Source organism: Molothrus ater, chromosome 2 (genome assembly GCF_012460135.2).
Source record: "Molothrus ater isolate BHLD 08-10-18 breed brown headed cowbird chromosome 2, BPBGC_Mater_1.1, whole genome shotgun sequence".
NCBI lineage: Eukaryota > Metazoa > Chordata > Aves > Passeriformes > Icteridae > Molothrus > Molothrus ater.
Window position 1 is genome coordinate 50622362 of NC_050479.2, and position 25323 is coordinate 50647684.

General features: G+C 39.5%; 1 protein-coding gene across 7 annotated transcripts in view; it reads left to right on the forward strand.

Annotated features, from left to right (window-relative positions):
• KLF12 (KLF transcription factor 12) overlaps positions 1 to 25323 on the forward strand; it is a 234289-nt gene that overhangs the window by 70692 nt on the left and 138274 nt on the right. For all 7 annotated transcript variants that reach the window (XR_008509169.1, XM_036379110.2, XM_036379134.2 and 4 more), the window contains exon 3: positions 18699 to 18788. Coding sequence is in view for 6 of the 7 variants with exons in the window: in XM_036379110.2 (XP_036235003.1) it covers positions 18699 to 18788 (90 nt within the window). In the remaining variant the exon portion in view is untranslated. The remainder of the gene's footprint in view (positions 1 to 18698; positions 18789 to 25323) is intronic.

The window sequence follows — 25323 nt, forward strand, 5'->3', positions numbered from 1 at the left end:
GTGTCTGCACAGACTTCTGCTCTGCTTGGAGCTGCTGTGGAATATTTCAGGTGTGTTGGTTTTTGAATTAAAATTTTTTATTAAACACTTTTTTGAAATAGGAAGAATGGAGAATTGTATAAAAGAGGATGGCAGCAATTTTCATATGAGGTGATGTGTGGGGGAGTAAGGCAGCTCATATTATAGTGCAGTTTACAGGAAAGTAGTTTGTCTAGAATTGAAAAAATGTGATAAGAATGTGGAATATTTAAAATTATCTTTTCACAGTTCAAGTCATGAAAATTACTAAATGTCATTTTCAAGCAAAGGTAGATCTTGCTAGTGTTGCCTGGATCACTTCTCCATAAAGAGATAGGTGGTGAGGATGGTCTGTGGGTAGTAAATTGTGGATGTAGGTGAAAGCTGTTTAAGAGCTTGCTTCAGCACCTACTGACATGACTCTGTTCTGCAGAGTGCTGTTTAAACTACTTCTGAAAGTTAATAGAAAATCCTTTATGATCTTAGTAAATGCGTTACCATCTATAATTTGTGTTACTTACTGCTGTTGGTGATAAGACTTGGGGTATGGTAACTTCATCTGATTATCTGAGGTCATAGGGAGCTTTTAAATGCATCCTCTGATCACAATCCTCCTGTAAATGTTGCTTTGTTTTTTGAAGTTCGAGGAGTTTTTTGTCAGGTGGCTTTAATTCAGTTTGGGAGTGAAAAAGAATCCAAAAAACTTCATCTTGAAAAGATCAGCGGAGTTAACAAAAACCAGCCTGTGAACATAAAATTACAAATAGCTTTATAACATGGGCAAAGACATCCTTGGTTCCCATTTCTTGTGTTGAAAATGTGTGGTGTGTGTTGGCGTTCCCCTACTGGGAGGGAGGGAGGGAGGGATGTTGTTAAAAACAGAGTTCCTGCATCTCAGGTGGAGCAGAAACTGATACCGTGGGCTCTTTGTCTCCAAAATTTGTCTTGCGGGCTATGTATGAAGTCAAACAGTGGAAACAGCCTAAAGATCTAGGTGAGAAGTTTTCAGGTGAACATTTCCCCGGTTCAGGCTGTAGAGGGAAGCGAGCCAAGAGTGTTACTGCTTTAGCTTAGATCAGGAAATGCCTCCATGCGTGTCCTGGCCCAGCAGGCTTTGTTTCACCTCACAGCATGGCCCAGGGCCGCACAAATTAGGTGACTTGGAAGAAACCTGGTTTGGTGTTTCCAAACCACTGTCTGTTTCAAACCACATTCTTCAGTTCCTTTTTCAGCCTTGACATCTCTTCTGGGGACTAGGACTAGATTAAGCTGATGGGACATAATCCACAGAGAACTAGATCGCGAATGCCTGGATTTGTTCTTTTCAATTTCAGTCATTTTGCTAAAGGCTCCTGTCTTCTACTAGTCAGCAGAGAGCAATAAGCATCTCCAGAGGGCAGTTTTTCCCATGGGATTTCTCTGTCCTCCCTGGAAGGACATCTGTTCTGCCTGTAAGATGTGATGGTACAGACACTGTGAGTACACGAGGCTCCACTCTGCTGGACTCGTTCTCCACCCCTGAGCATCCCTTGCAGCCTGACTTCTCTGCTGCCACGTGGTCTCTCGGGAAGGAAAGAGCAGTCACCACGACCATTTCACCTTTTAATCCTAGTGCACTTAGTGAACAATTACACTAATTCTAGTAATGACTAAATTTATACTGCTCCAGAGAGGGAAGCACCAGGCATTTAATTTCAAAGCTGCTTGACAAGACCATTTTAATGTGTGTATTTTCAGAAGTATGACACCAGTTTCCAAAGGGCCTAATGGGGACAAAAATGTTTAAATTCATACTCTCAGGTTTACAGTTTCCAAGAAACAGAATAATCATTATTTCTGTTGAGCATGGTCCATCAAATAAAACAATTTAAGAACAGATATACAGGACTTGCTACTTCAGCTTATTTAATAATGACCTCTTTCTGGTCATTAGTTATAGGCATGTAAGTTTGCATGGAAAAAAGATACTTCTCTTGTGTGGAGATATTAATTCTCAGTGTTATGAAGCATCACAACTAATTGCATTTTGGAGTTAATCTTTTCTTTGTGATGAAGAGGAGAAGAATCTTCTCCATCTGAACAGTGGTGCTGATTAAAATACATCGAACCAGATAACGAAATGCTGTGTATTCTTGTTTTCCTTTTCCTACGTATCTGACAATAAGAATTTAGTGGTAGAAATAAATGTATTTGGATTTTAGTATTTTTGACATCCTGTGGAGAGCATGATGTCGAACAATGGCAATTTGTCACTTCTCATATGGTGGTGTAGAAGAATGTGTTAGAATTCAGTAGCTAGCACATAAGGAGAGGACAGTTTAGTACTGAGATCCATTGCTAACAGACCTGAATAATGATTCCACTGGATATGGTATTTCCTATACCCAAGGACATGTGTCTGAAAGAGAAAACAAGCTCCCAGTATTAATCTAAATCTCACTCTTGTGCTTCCCACGTGGTGATTCATTAAGTCTTTCTTATCCAGAGGTCTGGTGATGAGTCAGGAAAGGGCAAGTTCTCTGCTTTGAGGCTGTCACCTTCTTTTGAACTTTGCTATTTACTGAAGTTTTTTGGTGTTCAGTTTGATAGCAGTCAGCTGCAGCTGTGATTGCAGTCAGCTGCAATGGACATGTGGGCATAGCTCCAGTGACAACAAAAGCCTAGACTTTCAAACATTATAGGTAAATGTGCTGAGTTTCTACCTTAATTTTTAAGTAATATAAAAATATTTCAGTATTTTGTATTAGGGAAAAAAAAAACCAAACAAAAAACCCCCAACCACTAATGGCTAAACACTTGACAAAAGGTGTCTTAGAAATAGCAAGATACAAAACATTATTTTCTCCTTGGCTTTGTTTTTCCTTTTTTTTAAAAGAGCGTGGTACAACCCTCAAACCCCAAACATTTGGAGTACAGTCTTGAGTTTCATTTAAAATATATGGACTTGGGATTAGGTGTTTCTGAAGTGAGATGACAGTGAGAATCTCTCTTGCAAATTAAGGAGTGCCTGTTGGTCTTAGGAAGACAAAAATTAACTTGGATGTGTAGGTTGTCTTAAGTGCAGTGGAACTGAGATGATGTTTGCTGAACTACTCTTTGGAGATTTACATAATGGATGAGATACAGGAGCTCCAGGCAGCATGACAGTGGAGTTTATTTTATCACAGGATGTAAAACAAGTGAATTGCCTTAATAATCTCTGCAGAAAGCAAGGCTAATTTTTTTTTTTTTAATATGGAGAAAGAGAGCCTGAGAGTTCACAATATCCTGGCTTTTTATGTACAAGGACCCAAACCTTTCTTTAGAATGACCTGAATCCATTCAGCTATCATGCTTTCTCACTGAGGACTTTCAAAGCTCTTCAGGGAGGACAAGCAACATACATCTCTGAAAATACGTCTTGTATGTAGTGAAATGAGATGGTAATTCATGGCTTGATATAAGATGCTCATAACAGGTTGAGTAATTATTCTGTTATATATTTAAATATATGGAAAGCATTTATAAACCAAGCATACCTGCTGTTAGTTCTATAGTGGTAATGATAATTTCAAAGGTTTTGGAGCCTTTGTCATTTCAAAGTGGGTGCATTTTGTAAAGATGCTTTAAGGTTAAAAGGTTGTAGGATTTAATTTTTTATCAAACCAATTTACCCTCTTTGGTTGGTGTGGAAGTTTCTGGTTTTCTACTTCAGCTGATATCTCTTCAGCATGGAGGATGGACAAGGAAACACTGGAAAAGTAAATAGTTGAGTGTAGGTGGTAATAAGAACAATCAACTCCTGTTGTATCCTTTTCAGCTGTGTATTTGGCTTCAAGCAAGAGTTGGACTCTTACATTATTCTGAATATAAATGTGCCATTGCTCTTTGATCTTTAGCAAAACTTCCTAACGATCAAGGCTGCTTAGCACTTTTGCTTGAAGGAAAAGATTTACTTTTGGGCATAGCAAGTTTCCACAAGAGTTAATGATGTCCTTAGGTTCTGGTTTTTGTGAGCTGTATGCAGCTTAAGAATTCTTTTGTATTAATCTTATGTCAATTGCTAGTTCTTGTAGAAGAGCCTAGGCGAGTATTTAATAATAAAATGTGGCACAGAAAAAAGGCATTTATTTACCTAATGTGAAACACGGTTATCAGAAAAAAAGTCAACATTTATTGAATGTAGTATTATGTGAGCTTCTGCTTTTGTTAATGAAAAAACATATTTCCAGTGATTTCAGCAGTGATGGACAATCACTAGTCATTCTACTAGGTATGCTGTGCTCCACTCTTAATTCCCAGATGCAGGCTGGGATTAGTTCTGCCAGATTTCCTCTGGATACTGGATAGCATTTATTGTTTATCAGTTGATGTACAAAGTTAGATTTTTTTTTTTGACGGTTGTTTTTTTTTTTTCCTGTGTTTCTAGTAAATGTGTTATTTCTGTCAAGTCACAAGTGTGTATCAGTAACAGTTACTGCAGTGTGGAAGGAAGGGCACCAACGTGATAACCCATCTGCTTATATTTGCTGGTGTCTCTCCACAGTGCCAGCCTGATGGGATGAGAGACCGAGGAATCTTTTATAAGAACAGAGTTGTTTTCATCAGAAAGTGTTTTAAAACACTGAAATTCTTCCACCCTGTTGGCTCTGAAATCTCCCACGTGGGGATCTTTAGAGTAAATAAATAAAAGATCACACCAGGCAAATGTGATTTAAAGTGTTTGTAACTGTTCCCTAAACAACAGTAAAATCCTAAATATGATATGAGCAAGGCAAACAAGGGGAAAAGTTCACTTCAGCCTCCAGACTCAGTATTTGCACTGTGTAGCTATGCAGCACCAGACCCTGTGTACGCAGGAGAGGATTCTGAAGAGTCCTGGTGTCTGAAGGACATCCCCTTGGGTTAGGACAGCTTCCTCATGCCCTTCTTTGGGCTGTGTGTGCATTTGTATCAGAGAAGTCTCTTATTTGTAATCCAGACCTAAGTGACCTACCAGTATTTGCCTGCACAGAGACAGAAATATTGAATCATTTGAGCTGGACATGACCTTAAAGGTGCAGCCCCACTGTTGTGGGCATGGACATCTTGCACTAGACCAGGTTGCTCAGAGCACCATTCAAACAGGCCGTGAACACTTTAGGCATGGGGCATCCACAGCTTCTCTGGGAAACCTTTTTCATTGCCTCACCAGCCTCACAGTAAAGAATTTTTTTCCTAGTATCTAATCTAACCCTACCCTCTTTCGGTTTGAAACCATTCCCCCTTGTCCTATCACTACATACACTTGTAAAAAGTCTCTTTCCATCTTTCTTGTAGGCTCACTACAGGTACCGGAAGGCTGCTGTAAGTTCTCCCTGAAACCTTCTCTTGTCCACGCTGAACAATCCCAATTCTCCTAGCCTTTCTTCACACAAGAGCTGTTCCATCCCTCAAAACATCCTGGTGTCCCTGCTCTGGACTCGCTCAAACAGTCCATGTCCTTGCTGTGCTGGGACCCCAGAGCTGATGCAGCACTGCAGGTGGGGTCAGAGCAGAGCAGAGGGGCAGAGTCCCCTCCTTGTCCCTGCTGCCCACACTGCTTTGGATGCAGCCCAGGACACGTTTGGCTCTCTGGGCTGTGAGTGCCCATGGCTGGGTCATGTCCAGCCTCTCACCCACCAGCACCCCCAAGCCCTTCTCAGCAGGGCTGGTCTTGATCTGCTCTAGCATGATTGTGGTGGTTTTCTTAAACTGTTGTTCATTTAGTTAAATATCCTGAAGGTTTCAGTTGTAAAAGTTTGCAAGTTGTACAGATCTTAAAGAGTAAGCATTTGCTGCTTGTTGTGTTATTGTACCCTGAAGTGTCTGCTGCCTTCAGCTCTTTCTGGGATAGCAACTCAGAAATGCTTATCACATTTTGATGAACCTGTATTCCTTGCTAATGAGGAATGAAGCTGGGCATTTCCTATATTTGCTTGTACTGCTTTGAACCCTGGGGAACATTGCAGATAGCCAGGATTCTGCCCTGCATAGGTGCATGTTATTACTTATTTCTTAGTAGGCATTTCAGAGTTATGAGCATGTGAAGTACTTACTGGTATCCACTTGCAAAATTTCAACAAAAACTATCCAATCCAAATATAAACCTTTATATCTGACCCTGAAGCAGTTGTATGGTAGAATGGGAAGGATTTTTTTCTAGTTCTAAAAGGCGTGCTTTGTCCTTTTGAGTAGGGTTCTGTGGGACTTGATAATCAGATATAGTATTAACAGTGATGTCTTTGATTAATCTAGTAGTTCCTCACAGTTGAATGGGTGATATGACTTCTTTTTTTTTTTTTCTTTTCACAGTTGTGGTATATTTTGGTTAATACTTAAATTTGTGCTTTGAAGTAAGAGATTAATCAATTGATTTCTGCAAGTATTCTTTCATGTTGCAAACAAATTTAGAGAATTTGTTGTTCTTCATGCACATGACCAGCTGAGAGTTATCATTACTTAAAAAACCCAACCAAAACAATAAGAAGAACAAAACCACCATAAACTCCCAAACAAATGACAAAATATGAACAGAAACCACCACCCCTGAATGTTTCGGACACCATTTTAAACTTGAAAATAAATAATGGTAGAATTTCACATTTTTCACTTAAGAGTGGATAATTTATTCTCCCTGGCGCCAAACAGGCAATAAAATTACCAAGCTTTTTTCTAAAATTCTTGAAATTATGAATTCATTAATATCTTCAGACAGTATAGAGTATACCTTGAAATACTAAAGGCATGCACATGCCCACAGACATTGGATGGAAGTCTTTATGGTGCTGAGCCAGGGGATGAACATTTTAGGAATCAGCACTAACAGTGATGTAACTTTGGTGCTTTTCATCACAAAACCCAGATTCTTTTAGCTGAAGTCCCATGAGGAGTGATTTTTCGGAAAAGGTATGTTTTCATGAAAAAAATTCTTTAAAATATTTTTACATGTGAAGTGGTGACTTGGCATGAGCTTTCAGCATAGAAAGCATTCTCGTGAATCAGCTATGTTGATTGAGAGAATCACTCACCAGATTTGTGTCCAGCATCATTCAGTGTCTGATAAACACTGCTCTTGAAACAACTGTGGCTGTGATTTTAGTGGTGAGAATATTTTAGTAATGTTTATTGAATTTCAGCAACCAGAATAATGATGGAGGTAGTTTGTCATGTTATTAATGTTCGAGGTCTGGGTATCTTCAGAAAGATGCAGTACACATAACTCTCTATACAGAGATCATTGTTTAAAAATATGAGCAACTTAACCCATCCAGTTCTTGTGGTGCAAAGTAAATCTAATAAAAGCATTTTAGTCTACGTGAGACATAGCTAATGTGGACAGGAAATCGTTTTCATCATTTTACACAGTGTAACTAAGCCACGTGTTGGGAATAAATATGTGATTTATACAGACACAATTTCTTTTATGTCCTAATGAGAAATGTTAAATATATTAGTATGACTTGGGGCTTGACACATGCTCTGAAGGCTATGTATGATGCCAAGCAACCAATTATCTCAGTGCATTATTTCTTGAAAGCCTTGACATGGGTAAGGTCACTATACATTTTTTAAAGGGAGCACGATGCTAGGTTGATACAAGATGAAAGGATGATACAAATAACAACACTTTGTTAGATCTTGCTGTGCAATGTATAATCAGGTGCTCTGACTTCAAGAACACTAATGAGGATTTAAAGACCCAGTGGTGCACGTTTAACAGTCACATATGATTCTGTCAAATGCTTTTGCAAAGGGCACCTCTGATGCAAGGTACAGTTGAAAAGCGGGTAGGAATGATTAGTTTTATTGTATAGTTTGGTGTAAATCTTATGAGCATTTCAGAGAGTGCAGCAATAGGTTGCTTTGCCAGGTGCTGTTTGGCTGTGATTTTTCCCAGTCCTGAAGCTGGCCAGCAGCAGCAGTACACATGGGTAGGCTGTATCACTGCATGTTCAGCATTTAAATAGTCACTGAGAGGAACAAAGGGAAGAGGCTCTGAAGTTATTGTTTGAAGTTCATACCAAGCTGTATATGCTGTGTGCTGGCCATCTCATTTACCTCTGCAGTAAATGTCAGGTAGTGAGATCCTGCAGAAGAACAGACAGTGGCCTAGCTGGCTTTAGGTACCATTTGGCAGTGATCCGTACCAGGTACTCGGCAGAAGAACGTCAATTCATTCTGGAGTGCAGCTCCTGAGACCAGAATGCCATGGTTTAGAGCTGATTTACCTTTGATGTTTTTGGCGTGTATTATACATAAAGAAAAGACATAAAAATAGAAATGTGTTTTCTATTAGAACAAATGACCATCTACCTTAACTGCTTCTGCTTTCAATAGTCAATAATGGATGCTTAGGGACAGACTGTAGCAAGGCTGTTGTGTGAGTGATGCCCCAGTACCTCTTCCAAGTTTGCATTGCCAGAGGTTGTATCTATATTTTTGTGCTTGATGATAGCTCCTGGTAAACAAATCTGTAGAAAAGTCCAGGTTTTTTCAGCCAGTACCCAGCCCATCAGACAAGCAGACTTGTCATGAGACCAGCTTCTCTCTGTGTGTAAGTTACAGTTCCAGTGCAAATCCATGGTTTCCAGTTAGCACCTGCTTTGGGTAGGAGGTTGGACTGGACATCTCCTGAAATGCTTTCCCACTAAATTATCCTGTGATCCTAAGAAAAAGCCAGCTTGGCTATAGCATTCATTGTTCCCCCAGTTTTTCCATGATATTTTGTGCTGTAAAATGACTTTGTATAAATGAATTATGCATTAGCTTGTCTTTTGCCTAGACACACACTCATATATTTTGTTTATAACCTCTAATTTAATATAACTGCCAAGTTTGATTGGCTTTATATAGCAAATTCAGTGTCGCTGCCTTTTAAAGAAGTTTTAATAAAAGTTCAGAGTGTCTGTTAATGTACTACTATGTGTGCTACTTGTATATCTCTTTCTGATGTTTTCCAGATTTTTATGGCTCTGTCTAGAGTTACTTAAACTATTCTTTAATCTTGAAGTTTTCCATCATTTTGATAATTTGCAGTAATTTTGTGCAGAGCACTTGTTTTTTAAACATGTTTGAGGAATCACGATTTCTTTGAGAATCTGTGGGAAATGCATGTTGGTGACATTTAAAACTTGTTAATTAGAAATTCTTAGTATTAATTAGAATTGCCTTTAAAATTGGCCCTGATTCTACTATAATTTATTGCTTGTGGAATCTAATTTGACAGTTTTGTACATAAGCATTTTGATCATTCTGTCTTGAGTAAGAAGATACCTTGTGAGTAGTTAGGTATTGGCTTGATCTAGCAGTTGATGCAGCCAGTCAGATCAAAATGTTATTATACACAATTTTTAAAAATATTTGGTGGATGCTTAAAAATTCTTATTAATGATTGAGGTGCTTTGTATTTTGTTCACTAAATGAACAGAAGTCAGGAGTTTCCCCTTTTTTTGAACTGTGTTTTCCCTTTTTTTGTGCTTTGTACTACTCACCAACTTCAATATTAGTATTTTCTCAGGAGTTTCCACTGAAGCATGTGGGGAGCAGGAAACCTCAAACTGTTGTTAAATAAAACAGAGATTGGGTTGGGACAGGGTGTTAAACATTTGCAGTTTGGGAGTTTCATCAGAGCATACACCCTTTCTTTAAACATGTCAGAATAAGCAGCGAGTTTGCTCCATGGTGAGAAGCAGGTACAGCAAATGCTGCTCCTACACATGCGTGTAAGGTGTGGGGAAAGGTCATGGGGTAATGCTTAGTTTCTGGCATGTAGTCTGACTTTTTCATCTGAGTGTGCAGTCATTCAGTTTTGTTTAATTAATCTTGTGTTATTTTGGCCTGTCCTTGAATCAAGTGAGCTTTATATGCTTTTGCTATCTGAGTGTGCTTCTGAGGCTGAGACTGTGGTCACAGCTCTAACTGGCAGCTGGAACAGGGCCATTGAAAAAGCACTTGGTTTCACCACTTACTGCCTGTGGTACCTGTGACTTTGTACATTAACTGTGACAGATGGTTTCTGAGGCTCTGTGTGAACCTTCCTATGGTACCTGGTGTTGGAAGGTGCAATGCACACAAGGTGTGCTCCTCAAGGCTGCTGTTCCTGTCATGGGCAGCATGACAGGCTGAGCTGGAAATGAGCCACTGCCGGAAACAAGTTGTTCTCTTATGGGTGTCATATACTGCTCTATTTTTAATAGTAAGAAACCCCAAAAGTTTTTTAAAATTGCATGTGAACAAAGAAAATCTGAAATAAAAAATAAGTCTTAGCTGAAATTTCTGAATTTTGGTTGTTACAAAGGCTGTCTTTTCCTTGTCTCCCTTTTTGTTCTGCTTCTGTGTTGGAGCTCCCAGATCAGTGAGAAACAAGGAATTAACCCTTACTTACCTGCTGCATAGAAGCAGTGCCAGTTGCCTAACATTTCTGTGCCTCAGCTGCTAGAAGGCACTAGGTGTGTTTAACGTCGGCATAAGCTTATATTGCTCTCGTTCAGAGGATACAGTTTGTAATGTCTGTGGTTTATAAGAAGCCAGATTTTGGCCCTGACCATCAATTTATTGCCATGTTTTATTTTAGGGGAGTGAACATGGCAGCTGGAGGAGGACAAAAACCTCAGTTTGGTTGATGAGCTGAAGGGTTGGTATGATCCCATGCAGCAGTGGGACAGACAGTATTATTGGTAGTGTGTTTGTTTACTTAGAAACACAAATGGCCAGGGCTGGCTTATTTTCTGAAGCAAGTGATGATGCCCAGGCCTATGAAAGAGCTTACTTGGGTTGTTTCACTGCTCCATCTGGAGCTTTGCAGTTGTAGAGCTGAAGGTGCGGTTGCTTTGAGGTGATGGTCCCTTTGGACTGCATGCAATGATGGTGCCAAGCAGATACTGTAGAAAGCATCTTCTCTTCTTGGCAAAGAGCCAACAATGTTTGGCCTGCCACATAACACCTCATGCACAAATTTTGGACTAAATTGTTGACTACTGCTACATGCTAAATGTTCTTTCTATTCTCCAGCACACAGAATCCATGTTGTATCTGTCTTTATGGAAGCAGACTCTGCACAGTGGAAGGTGGGGGAACTGTGCCAGCCAGCTCCCTGTGCTTTCAGCAGCTAATTTTCTGACCAGAGCAGGTCCAGTCAGAATTCAGAGTAAAATTGTAGTCACTGTGTATCTGCTGGCAAGCTCCTGGGCAATGCCATTTAATATTCATTTGCTCAGCAAGTACAAAATAGTCACAATTTAGACAACAGTGAAGGTAACCTTTAAGTAATATGTGCAAATTTGGTCAATGTAATACTAGAAAAATTATTCTGTTTCCTGTTCCAATTTTTTTTTTTTGCCAGGTGGTGGTGAGGTTTGTTTTTAATTTTAAGTCTTACTCATCTTCAAACTCTTCTGTAAGCTCTTCTCCAGTTTTGAGGGCAGTTGACATACAATATTAGAGCACTGCTTTGGAAATTGAGCAAGAGTTTTTAAAAAACACCTGTCTTATAATAGTGGTCAAGGAGAAGTGACAATTCATTTACTAGGGTTTTATTGTTGTTGTTTTTGTTTTTGTTGGGTTTTTGGGAAAAAGTAGTGAGTTTTGGCTTGATAGTAGTCTTTACTACTTGTCTGTACTTCAAAAAACCCAAAGGAGAAACTATCAAGAGTTTATTTTGCTATTATGTATCAAGTGTTCTGAAAAGATGTCTTTTAAAATAATTCTTGTGAAAGATAAATGTAGTACATGCTTTCTGCACATGTACCCTTTCTTAAATATGTGCCACTCCGAAATGATGGCTCTTTTCCCTCTCTTTTTTTGATGGAGAGGTTGGGCTTTTTTCATTATGTGACTTCCAAGTATAAGATTAAGAAAATCCACAGATACTTAATTAATCCATTGATATTCACAAAAATCAAATATTCTGTGCATGTTGTATTAGAAGGAAAACAATGAAGCCATTAATGTTGATGAAAGTTAAATGTGCGGCTCTGGTGTAAGTACTGTTGGTTGTCACCTATTGTGTCTGAATTCTGTACCACAGGAAGGATCCATGATTCTTTGTAGAAGCACTAAAACTGGCGGGACAGCAGAGCTGATGTAAAGGGATTTTAAGCCATCAAAGCTGAAGGGTTGCATGCTGAGTTGGAGAAATAGCAGATTGACCTCTAGTTGCCAATGCACTTGATGATCCTCTGTCACCTGGAAGCTGCTCATGTCTCTTCAGTTCTATTTATATTCCCTAAAACTAACCTAAACCCAAGCTAATAAAAAAGATTTTAGCAGCAAAATTTGAGATCTCTGTTATCTTCACTGAGTATTGTCTCGACATGAAGTCTTTTCCTGGAGACAGATCTGTAAAAATATGTTGCAAATTACAGCATAGCTACATCCTTAGGGATTTGAGTACTTCATAATTTTGAAAGTCTGCTGTTTTCAAAACTAGTAATATTTTCTTCAAGAGATCTAGGCAGTGGACTAGGAATTGGAGAAACTTGTTTTTCATGTGCACATCTTTGTACTGGTGTGAGTGAGATACAGCTGCACAGGTCTGGTATTTCTAGCAAGGATCTGAGCTTGGGAGCATGTGCTGAGGGCCAACTCTGCATGTGCCTCAGGCACTGACAGCATCAAGTCACAGCCACTGTTGAGGTTTGGGCTCTACCTGGCAGGCACAATTGTAATAGGAGACCACACTCAGAATCCTTCCTAAAAAGCTTACAGCTGTGATGCCTCCCTGTTCACTGGATGCCTTGCAGTCTGTGTCCCTTCTCACCAAAAAAATTAATGTGAATTGAAATGAACTAGAATCAACCCCACCCAGTTTCATATGAAAACAGTAAGAAGTGTAAAGCTTTACTTCATTTTTTTTTGCACAAATTGTTTTGGCTTTCCTTGAAGCATCAGTAAAGGCAAACTGTAGTTTCTGGTGAATTTGACTGAAAATTCAAGTTTGGAGTAAAATACAGAACTACCAGAATCTCTCCTTTCATTATGAACATTTCACACAGCTATGGATATAATTACATATGATGAAGATCTTATGGCAAGACATGGGCTGTTACCCCCAGTTCCCTGGCAGAACTCCCAGTTAAGTGATTCTCTTCTAGCCACATGAATATACTTTTTTTAACTGGTATGTTTTATCTCAGAGAGAACTGCATTAAAGTGAATAACAGATCTCATTGTATAGTGTATAAAGGTCTTAAGAAAACTAAGTTAGTTGACAGGTTTCCTTGGCTTCCTTTCCTATGAAGATTGTTATATTTGATAAGAGATGCTAATCCTTCATTTTTATATTATCCCTTGAAACTATGAGAAAAAAAAAAATTTCACATTTTGAAAAACCTACCTAGTCATACCATTAAAAGGTTCTACTTTACCCCAAGTGGATCACTTTACATTTTTTGTCTTGGTGTGTTATGCTGACTGTTGCTTTGATGAATAACTTTAGTGTAGTAATGTAAGCAAAGAGAATAATATAAATTTGGGTATACTTGTTGGGAAAAATTAACAAGGTAATCTTATTCATAGGGCATATAACTGACATAGGTTACTTCATGGTTAGTTCAGTGATATTTCTAAGATGTCTGTATAAAAAAAGCAAGACTTAAAGCCCTGTGTTTATCAACTGTCAAGAACATTGTTATAATAAAAATTACCCCAAGAATATAATTATGAATTAGGAAATAATTGCAGGTACAGAAAACTTGTGTAAAAAAACCTGAAATGAGGCAGGGGAAGTTTTGTGTCATAGCTTTGGGTCAGAAGGACTGCCTGAAAACTGTTCACGGCTCTTAGCTGTTCAAATGCACTCCCCTTAAGCTTGAAACTTTGTACTGTAAGCTTGAATGGTGAATTTGAGACTGCTCTTCCCTCAACTGATACTTCATTTCTCAAAATCAAAGAGTGTAATGTTAAAAGTTAAGTTTGTACAGAAAAGTAAAGGAATATTTGGAATGAAGCTGGGCCTGGGCAGAAGGAAGCTGGGGGTGGAGGTGCTTAGTTTTGTTTCTCTTTCTTTTAATCCAACTCTATTTGCAATACATTAATTTTCCCCAAATGAAGTCCATTTTGCTGGTGTCAGTACCCTATAAGTGATTTTCTTGTCATTATCTCATCTCCTGAGCTTTTCTATATTCTGTTCTTCCCTTGTGCTGTTGAGGGAGAGGAGGAATGTAGCAGTGGCTTGGATGGGTATAGCCATATGGTAGATGCCTAAGGTCAAGCCCACAAGAGTTTTGAAAACTGAGTTGTCAGCTGAACCTTTCAGGTCACCCTGGAAAAAAACAGAACCATCAATGTCTCTGTCTTACCAGTGTGCAACTCTGTTCACACTTCAGTGAGAACTAAGTTCCTTTCAGTGAGAAGAGTGAGACTGAGCCTTTCATTAGTGGCAGTAGTATGAAGCATCATCTGCCTTGCCTCTGTATTGCTTGTGTGTTCAGGAGTGGAACAAGATGAGGAGACTTTCTTTCACAGGAATGTAAGTGTTTGTCAATCCACGCAGGAAATGTGAGGTTTGAGTTCTGGGTGCTCTGAAGCCTGAGCTCAGTGCTTGCTTTCTGGGGTTGCCAGGAGTAGGGCTTTAGTACTGAGCAGCTAGATGTGAAAATCTTGGAGAGGGAGAAAAACCTGTGATGTGGGGTGGGAATATCTGGTTTCTGTCATCTTATGCTTAGAAGAAATTATAAAGGGTGTTTAAAGGGGTGTCTTTGGTGGTGTCTCAGAACAGGAGGTCAGTTGTGGCATCAGATACTCTGGTTGTTAAAAGTTTGCAGTGTGTCCCAAAATGTATGGCTTGGTCAAGTGAAAAACTTGCCTACAGAACCCTTAGCACTTCTTGTGAATGGCAAATGTCATAATAGTGTAATTCATAATTAAATAAACACTAAAGGATGCTGAGGGACTTTGCGTCAGGATGAAATAATGAGATTTTGGGGCATCTTTTTCTTCCTCTAAAATAGTGAAAGATAATTTGATTAAGAGTTGCAATGGAAAGCTGTTTTCGTGAAGAAAATGCCAGTGATGGTTCTAGAGGTGCTGTGCTGAAAATGTAGGATTTTTAGGAGTGGGAGAGTCTGGTTATCAGCTGACTGCCACAGCTTCTCAGAAGAGCTTGTAAGCTTGAAAACTTATCTGTCTTGTGTAACAACTGCTCTAGTAGCAGTTGCCCATACAGGCCTGGGTATGATTTGTGTTTTTAATTAATATTTCAAGGGAATAAATGTCCAAAAGTGATTAGTGGCAGGTTCCAGCGGATGGCACTGAGAGCATTATCTCTTTTAGGATGAGTTACTCATCTGAGAGAACAGATGTTTTGGTAAGGTCATGCAGTGTTTGGCTTGATTGTCTGCCTGGTTGAGGATCTACATCTGCTGTGCATTTTACGAAGGTGGTAAAGGAGTCCACCAGGAGGGTTGAGGTGGGAGGCTAGAAAAGGAAGGACTGTCACACAAATTAAGGCACCCTTCACCTGAGAGATTTTGGGGGCTGGAAGTTAGCTACCACAGTTAATGAAGAAAATGAGTTTGCCTGAATAATGCATTGGCTCAATACATCACATCACCTGTCTCTGCCAGTGGGTCTCATGAGTGTCATCAGTTAATGTGGGCACTGGAGCAGCCTGGCCTCACTCTGGTGTGGATGCTCCATCTGCTTGCCTGACCTTGAAGGCTCCTGGAAGAGCTCAATTCGTATCTCCAGCCCCAGTGGGAGTAACTCAAGCCCCTTTGCCTTAAGTGGCAGCCCACTCTGTGCAAACCTCAACAATTATACCTGGTTTGCTGCATGGCTTTGAACATATTGTGGTGCAAGCACTGGCTATGGCAGGAGAGCACCATTTGGAAGGACCTGGGTGACTTTGGGCTGAATGTTCATCCCTGTGATCACACACAGACTGGATCTACTCGGCAGTGGCCTCTCAGGATCTGTCATACAACGTACTTCAATTTATAAATGCAGAAGAGATCAGATAGTTTGGAAATAATTTACTCCTGTGATTATTGCTCCTGTGAATTATAAATTACCCAAAAGGCAGAGCAGTTCGCAGCCAGAGTATTTGCTCTTCAGACCAGCACTCGAAAGGCTGCTTCTAAGAAATAAGATTTTTGGAGAACAAAAGGAGAAGAAAACCCGATGAAAATTTAGTTAAATGTAAATGTGTTAAATGGTACATGAACTAGTCAGGTTTTCATGATTTATCAGTTTTAAACTTCAAAGGCTCTGTTTAGCTTGCATTTTTAAAACTAATGAGTTTATCACAGCCAGTGGGGAAAAAATGGTTCAAGTATATCAGCTGTAAATTGGTACAAAGCACTAAAAGGGACATTAGCCTCTAATCAGATTCTAACAGTTCATTAAACCTGCCTTTCCTCCGTGGCACTTTGTCTTCCCCCCTCCTTCTGCCTGTGCCTCCTGTGTAAGCCAGCCTCGTCCCTTTGCTCAGGCGGGTAAAACTTCCTCAGGGACACGGTGCAGCATCAGCTCATCCTTCTTTGTCTATGAGCTAAACAGCCTAAGGGATGTTTGATGATGGTGTATTCCTGATCTTGCTGTAAAATTCAACTGTGCTGCCTATAAATCAAGAAAGCAGAGGGACCTCTCAACTTGCAAAATAGGCACCGGGGGAGCCAGGAATGCCACGCTGGCTTCTGCTCTTTATCCACCTCAAACCACAGCCAAACTGATGGAGCTCAGTGACACCTGAGATCTGCTGCTAATAAGTAAACAGTGCAGGGCCCTTGCTGGGGAGAAAGATGTAAAGCCAGGCACAATTTCATCCAGCTTCTTTGTGGCATCAGAGACCCTTCCTGTGTTTTTTCCAGCTTGTGCCTCAAACACTGAATAAAGATCAAGGTGCACAAAATAATTTGCTCAGCAAACATAGGAAGAACTTGTTTTTCTTCCCCTTCTTGTTGTGCCAGCTTTTAAAAGTACAGTAGATGCACAGCAGTGGCATAGCATGAAGTGAGACATCTCAATAGCTTGACTGGTTTCCATTCTCACATGTTTGAATGCAGAGGTGTCTGCTGAAAATTAGTTCTTCAGTCTGAAATTTTATAACTCTAAGCACTTAGAGCTTTTTGTGAATGATCTAAATCTACTTTTAAAGGAAAGAAATAGAGATTGCAGTTGCTTATCTGCTTCACCATCAGGCTTCTTCCAGTCCTGTAGTAAGTAACCACAGCCCTGGTGCTAAAATACACCAGGACTTAAAGTGAGGGTGACAGGGATTTTAAACAGGTAATTTGTTCTGCTTTTGGCAGCATGTTGGGCATATCAGTTTCCTTTTTCAGCATGTTCTTTAAATTACAATAAAGGAGTATGCAAAAAATAAACAGTTTCTGCAGTATTTATATCCTGGAAAGTGGAGGTCCTGGGATGAGATGTATCAATTGGAAAAAAGAAACTGTTTAAAGTAGTTTAAGGTTTTAAAATGTACTTTTGGAATCTCCATTCCGACAGACCATTTTCCTTAAACTTCCACTGAAGCAACCGTGATAAGGAACAGGGTTATGAATACATTCCTTATGAATAATGGCACCACGCAGTGCTGAATGCATCCACTGCCTGTGAAACACAGGGAAAGTGTGGTTTTTTTTCCATTCTCATGCAGTTAAAGGACTACGAGGTACCAGAGCAGAGGTGAGTTTCCAGTCTAGAGTCTTCCAGACAGGGCTGCGGATTAATAACTGACTGTGAATGAGTCACTTGTAGGTGAAGTGTGCATCAGTTACATTATTTGAAAAATGGGTGTGATGTCTCCAGATTTCTGTAGCACTGACCAAGGTGTCTGGATTTGTAAGCTCATATTCTAGGTTGAAGGATAAAATGGTTTTTATTCTCTCCATGTTATCCAGACTAAATGGCAGCTGAAGACACTTATTTTCAAACACCAGCCTTGAGCCTTGGCTGGAGTAGAAACTTGATTCAGGTTGAGATGCTGTTTGAATTGAAGGCACAAGAGGATTGTTTTGTATGTCCTCATAAACTGCTCTGGTAACAGCAGCAATGTTGATTCAGGGAACCACAGTTCTGCAAATCCTTTTTCAGCTGAAGCTCTCAGCATATAGTGCCCATAACTACATGGACAGTGCATGTTTTTAACTTGCTTTTTTATCTCTCTCAGAGATACTTTATTTTGTCTCAGAGGTGTGTGGAGATTTTCATTAGCAAATGCTGATAACTTTATAAGACAATGGTAAGAAATTTGAGCAATTGTGTGTTCATTTGTAATGTGTGTGCATACAGGCCTTCACTGTAACTTCTCTTGATAAAAGCTTTCTCTACCAGAAGTACAAGTGTTTTGACTGAAATCAGCTATATCTAAGCATACTGCCAAAACCTTCAAACTGTTTGACACCACTGTTTTCCTTTTCAGTTCTAAAGCAAGGAATTAATATACGTGTACCTGTGTAATTAATTTCAAATTACAAAATAGTAATCGGAGATGATTTTTCCTCGTTGCTTATGAAGACTTAGTTCTCTTTTAAGGATAACTGAAAGAGTGATTTACTGTTTTAGCAGAAGTAGTAACTTGGTAGCTACTCTTTGAAATTACTATTACATCCTCCTCGTTAACTTCATTTCCACTGAAAGAAACATACTTCTACAGTATTGTAGAACTTAAACCAGTGAATTGAAAAAAGTGGTTTTTCCATAATTTTTTTATTAACCTTGTCCTTTTTTTGCCTTAGGACATCAGCGCCTTTGAGAACAGAATGTTAATGCTTGATGGGATGCCGGCAGTCAGAGTCAAAGCAGAGCTGCTGGAATCTGAGCAAGGGGTAAGCAGAGGTTTGTGTGACCTCACTCTGGTAACCCTTCCCCAGCTTCTCTGTGGTTAGCTGTCCCTCCCATTTTCTTTTCTATGTTTTCCTTTATTTCTGCTGTTCTGGAACATATATTCTTGGGACTTGTACTGGTGAGCAACTAGTCTGATCTGCTGGGAGCACAGAACACAACTCTGCAGAACACTTACTGAAATCATCTGAGATAGCTGAGATGCTGTTGGTGTAATTTTACACCTATTAAAAAAAGTCGCAGTTTAATTAAAAAAAACAGGAAAAAAGAATAGCTTTCAGTAAAGGAAACCATATGTCTGGCAAGTCCATGTATGTATGTATGTATGTATCTTTGTTGTTCTGCCTTCTTGGGATATTTGCCTTACTGCAATTGTTTAATCCTTTATATGCTCGTCCTGCTCCATTTTCTGTTTGTGGAAACCTTCTCTCCCTCTGGTGAAATGCACTTGTTTATCATTAAGATAAAGGACTAAGGCTGGTATCACATCAGCTGCTGGATGTGGTACAGACCATGAATTGGATTTCGATTTTTTATGCAGAACTTGGTGTTGGAGTGATAGCTTTTAGGAACATGGGAGGGTATTTTCTTGCAATGTGGTATCAATGATTGTAGATTACAGCAAGGATATCTGTTCTAGTGGATTTTTTTTTTAATCATGAAACTTTGTTTCCTTGTGTACATGGTATGTTATTCCAGAGAGTCCAAGCCACTTTACTAATCTGAAGACAGATGCCTTCAACAAGCAGCCTAATAGAAGCAGCAATGCTATTGCCTTGTAGGGATGGGCTTTTGCCTAATTCTGTTACTTGGCTTCAGGATGACTTAATTTGAAGTACTTGCAAGGAAATACCAGTTTTTCAGGGTGTTTTTGAGGCTTTAAGTTTGAGAGGAAGAAAAAGGCTGGCATTTAATCAAGTTCTTGCTCACCTCTGTCTTCTTGAGAGCAAGTACCCTCAGAAATTACTCCAATACAATGTAGTTTGTGGGAATGTAAAAATTTAACTATTATGTGAGCCACGATGATGAAAGATAGGATCCATTCATTTTTAATACCTTCTGGATGCTTTGCATTATGTCTTTTTATGTAAAAGAGACGTTTCTGTATAGTGTTTAGAAGACAAAGATTCCATTGCCGTTTGCCTTTGTTCAGTATAAAATGAATTCTGTGTATGATACATATTGCTGGGTCCTTTATGAAGAGTACTTCCTTTAGCCAACTGTGAGTTGTTTCTGGAAGACCTGCTTGGTATCTTAGGAACTGGAAGGAAATGAATAATCTATATAATTTTTTAATTTCCTTAGAGTTTTTTAATAAAATTTTATGGACTTCTGTATAAGCAGAAAATGATGTCACTTTTTCCCCCAGTGACTGAGCCATTGGACAAAGAGCTCGTTTGATTTTGAATTTTATGCACTTTAGTACTAATTAAGTAGTGTCTGGTCAAGAGTCTCTGGCACCTTTATGATTCTTCATTAGGGAACAATCAATAAATACAAAATGAATTCTCCAGTTCACTAACAGAGGAGCTGGCCGTTAGGATGGCAATTTTCCAGCAAACAGCTTAAACTCTAAAGAGAGCTGGTTGAAACAGATGTTTGGCATGTACTTCGGAGACTGCTTTGAATGTAGATGTTGGTATACATAACAGGGACAAGTGTTTGAAGGATGTGATTACCAAAATCAGCACGTGGAGCTATTTGGGAAGATGAATATCATAACTGGGAAGCATGGAGTGGGAACTAAAGTGTGATCCAAGTAGTAGGAGTTTGAAATTCTGGTGTCTGTCTGTGTTTTATAGCGCCCAAAGTCCCTAGATTTGCACTTCCATCACAGCATATGTGTGTACAGGGAGATGCAACTTCTTGAAACTTTGGGAACTAGGATGGCATTTTGAGTCTTCTGAGCATAATGGCCAAAGCTTCATCACTTAAGAGCTGAACACCAGACAAACTTGCAAAACTCAGAGGAAGACATTTGGGTTTTTTGCTGTTTTGGCTTGGTATCAGCTGCTGACGCTAGGTTAGCTCTAGGTTTGCAAGGGCAGAAGTGAGACATGGGTTAAGGTTTATGTAAAAAAGGTTTCATCTGTGATTGGAGAATCATGAAGGCAGTATCAGTTGTGGAGGAGGAAAACCAACAGGGTCTCGACCACCAGTGGCCCTTGACCAGGTTGGTGAGCATTGTCTATCAGACCAGAGAACACTGAGTTGTCATGCTTGCCCATGAGGCTTTAGGGTGCTATTGTCATAGAAGTGCTACAGGACCACTTTGAGTTGTCTCCTGTTTAAGTCTGAGCCCATATTTCAAGTAAACATCTTCTTAATTTTAAAGAATTTTTTAAGGATATGTGCCTGTTCCTTGTAGGTATGTTGAATGCTTTTCTGCAGGACACATGAATATATCATCCAGAAAAGGTGTTTTCTCTGTAGTTGTGCCTTGGATAACTCTACCTTGTGATTCATAGCTTCCAAGGTGGGCTTCACACACAGAACCTTGCTGGGGGATTTTGGGTTTTGTCTGGCCATTTATGAATGCAGGACTGTGTTGCACACCCAGCTGGTCCTCCCTTGACCTATTTACTAAAGAAATAGAAAATACCCAGCTTAGAATTCTTGGTAAAGTAAAAAAGGATCATTCCAAGAACTGGACAACATGGAAGTAAAAAAATCTCAGAGGGAACATTCCCACCTGCAGCACCAAAATGAAAGTTTTTATAGAAACAACACCAGCTTTTAACCTTGAGTTACTTTTTTCACTTACTTTTTCTTACGTACATGTGCCATGTGGCCATACACATTTCATTCATAAGAAATTCATCTTCCCTGTACTGCTCTGGGCAACTTGGTCTTCACCACGTTGTCTCTTGACTGTGTATGCTGGTAGTAGAAGTCATGCATGATGTAGATGAGAACCAGGACAGAGCAGATACTAGCACTTCTTGCTGTATTTGGATACCAAGCTAGGTAATCAATCCATTATATTCCCTTGTTTCCTGTTTTAATTTGGAGACTTCAGTCTTTTTGGAAAAGAGGTTACATATAATGTAAAATTCTTCTCTGCCATTTGTGCATGAGCTCCAAGATTTTTAACTTTTGTGTTACATGTTGTTTTTCATGATTGCTCTTTCGCTGTATTTGGGTGCTCCATCCAAACTTGGTCTGATACCCCTGGAAAGTTTTTTAAGTAGTTTTCTTAAAAGGTAGTCTCAGCCATTACACTGCACAAGTGTTACTTATCTAGAGCAAGTGAAGGTGAATTTATAATGCAATACTGCAGAAGGAATAAGCAAAGAAAGTGTAGTCCAGCTGAGATTTTAGGGTAGCCCTGGGAGAATGAAACGGTGTGAGGTACTCCTAGCTGCAAACCAGCCCAGTCTCTAGCTGAGTCTGAAAGGAAATTGAAGCTGACATTTCAGCTATGCCCCATGCACGAGGTCATTGGAGCCTGTGACTGGAGAAGAGGTGAGCAGGACTCTGGAACTGCAGCCTCTGTTGGTGTAGTGAAGACAAACCTTTACCAGCCCAGATTCAAGACACTGAGTTGAGGTTAGATCATTGTGGGAGACTAGGATTTATGCAGTCTATAAGGTTGACATGCCTTATGAGATAGAGGTTACTAGTCAGATTTGGAACAAAGAGGTATTTACAAGGGAAATAGATTTTTTTCTTTGCTTTGGAAAAACTTAAACCAGTTCTGCATTGTTTTACTGTCACCAATTTAGAGTAGTTTAATGCTTTTTAGAAGGCCATCAGCATTAGCAAGAACACATGCTTATTTTTCCAGTGAGCTACTGTCCTTAATTTTGCACAGGAGATTTAATGCAGTCTATTGTTGAAGGCTTCAGAAAGACACAGTGCTGCTTTAATGACTTTATCACAAATGAAAAAAAGACATTACATAAAAGATATCGCATCACCCTTTAACAAGGCTTCATTATTATCTCCCCTACTGTGGAACAGGAGCTAGCATTGCTAATAAATTGGGAGAATTACTTTAGAAATATGAATTTGCTTATCATTTAATATCCTCCAGTGACCTACAACTTTAGATCTTTTGGGCTGCAGTGAAATCTTTCTCAGTTACCAGCTTCAAAAAAGGACATGAAGAAGAAGGTGGTCCTTCCCCAGGAGGTTGAAGGTGGGGTACTTGAGCAGGAAAAAAAAAATCTTCATTCTTTGTGCCAAAAACTATTCTGGGAGTAATACTTCTTATTGCAAAAATGTGTGGAAGCTGGATTAATAAAGACTGGGTGGAGAATTTATTAGCTAGTGGCTACTATTAAGAAGTTAGGGTGTATAGTGTTGACTGGCTTTAGTGTTGAGTCTGCTAGTCATTGCAGAATGTGGCCCAGTTTCTAAAAATTGGTAAATGTGTGCAACTTGGTGTTCAGTTGCACTTTTTCAAGTGTTTGCTGAGTTTGCCTGTAAGCTGTTGTTAAAAGGAGATATAAATGTGGGACTTAGATCCCACAATCAATCTTCAAACTGAATGATGAACTGCTAATTTTCATCAGTCTTTTTGTTTCCAGATCTGCAGTCTCATCTGTTCTTTGCCTACATTTTGTTCTCTCAAATAATCACTGGGGGATTATATATCTTACTCTGAAGTCTCCTCCTAATTCTTCTTGATCTGTCTACATTCAAATCACTTATCATGACTGAATTATGAAAAGAAATTATTAAAATGACAAAACCCTTTAATAAGCCAATATTGTTCTGTGTCTTTCATAGCCAGCCAAATTATCTTCTTGTCTCCTATCTGAAAAATGCCATCCATCCTTACGTTGTTATATTCATAAACATGTTTTACCTCAGCCTGGGTAATCTGACATAAATCTCCTATTTTTAAAGATTTCCAAAAATACCAGTACCTATTCACACTCAGTTGAGAATAGTCTCAGTAACAAAGCTTACTCCATGGCTATATGGGGAGCTGTTTTGCAGTGATTCATTCAGCTTGGGTACATTCTTTGTATTAGTAGAAGAAAGAGCACTTCTGATATTTGCTATTGTCATTTGTGAGTTTCTGCTTCATTCAATTACCTATTTGTTTTCAGAATTACTTAATGTTTAGCAAGACTGATTTGGGGAAACAAGTTGCATGTGGACAATGCACGTGTATCGATCTCTTCTGCAAAGGAAGCCCCTCTTGCTTTCTCTTGGTTTTCTTCATCTTGCAGTTGGCATCACTCAAGGAGTTAAGAGGTGTTAGAACCAGAGCTGGTACAATTCATTGGTTGCTTTGCAGTGCCATAAATGTAGAGCAGTCTTCAGAAAGAGGTCATGATCTCACTCCAGATCCAGTAAGGGCCTAACCTACAGGGCAGGATTCCAAGCCCTGTGAGATGTACCTAAGGAAATACACTGTATTTCCTGAGCACAGCTGAAGGTTGTGCTCACAGCCCAGAAGGGTGCAAGTCACATTCCAGAAGGGTTATGTCAGTTGGTTTTATTAGGTCAAATCAAGCATCACAAGCTCATGAGTGCTGTGGGTGCTGTTTCATGTTGAGTGGAAGCTTGCATGAAGAAAAAAGGTAGCCAACTCCTACATCTTTGCTGTCATCCTGGCATTCTTGCTCAATCTATTGCCAGTGACTCATTGACATTGGGGAATGTAGGGTCAGCTGATCACTGGTCCAAGAAAAACCTACCCAAAGGGAGAAAGGGAATGGTGTTATATGTCCTGCAAGTCATACTTGCATGTGAAGTCATGGATATCCTCTATTATATGGAGATGGGGAGAGTGGGAAAAAGATCCTGGGTGCTCTTTTGATGATAACTGGTGACCTGTATCTGGAACTGCATCCTGAGAGATTTTTACTACTTCTGGGACCCCAGCTGCCCACTTCTGGCATGTTTCTGCAGTGCTGCATTATCAAACACTGAATCTTTTCAGTGTTTCATGTTTCTGATTCCTTTTGAAGTCAGCTCATGTGTAGGGAGCCAAGGGATTTTGTCATGGATGTTGGTGTGGTTGTTTTTTTATTTCTTTTTCTCTCCAGGAATCAGACCCAAAAATGCAATAGAAAGGTAATAGATTTAAGACTAACAGGAAAGGATAGCTTAACCAGCTCAGCACACTTGCCAGGCAGACTTTTTGCCAAGTTAACCAAGACTGCAGACTAAAAATGCAGGTGGGGTTGTAAGATGTATGATGCTGTCTGAAATTCACACTAAGTGAAGTATCCCAGATCCTCTGAGACTTAATTTACTGACCACTGTCTGCCATTACTTTCCTTTCCTAGGCAGCTAAGTTGGCTGTTACAGAGCACAGCAGGGAATGTGCTCCTTATTCTGTCTGGTATTGTTTGTTGTGTGTACAGTAGGAACAGGGGGATTTTCACTTTGGATGAAAACTTAATTGTGTGCGGCATTGTACTGGTAAAGGGTGGTCCCAGGGTATCTAGGTTTAATTAATCAGAAGTTTAGACAGTCCTTTAATGGTGTTCTTTAGATATTAGCTGTGCTTATTAGGAATTCAGCAGCAAGTGTAAAGGAGACAAGCAGAGGAAGATC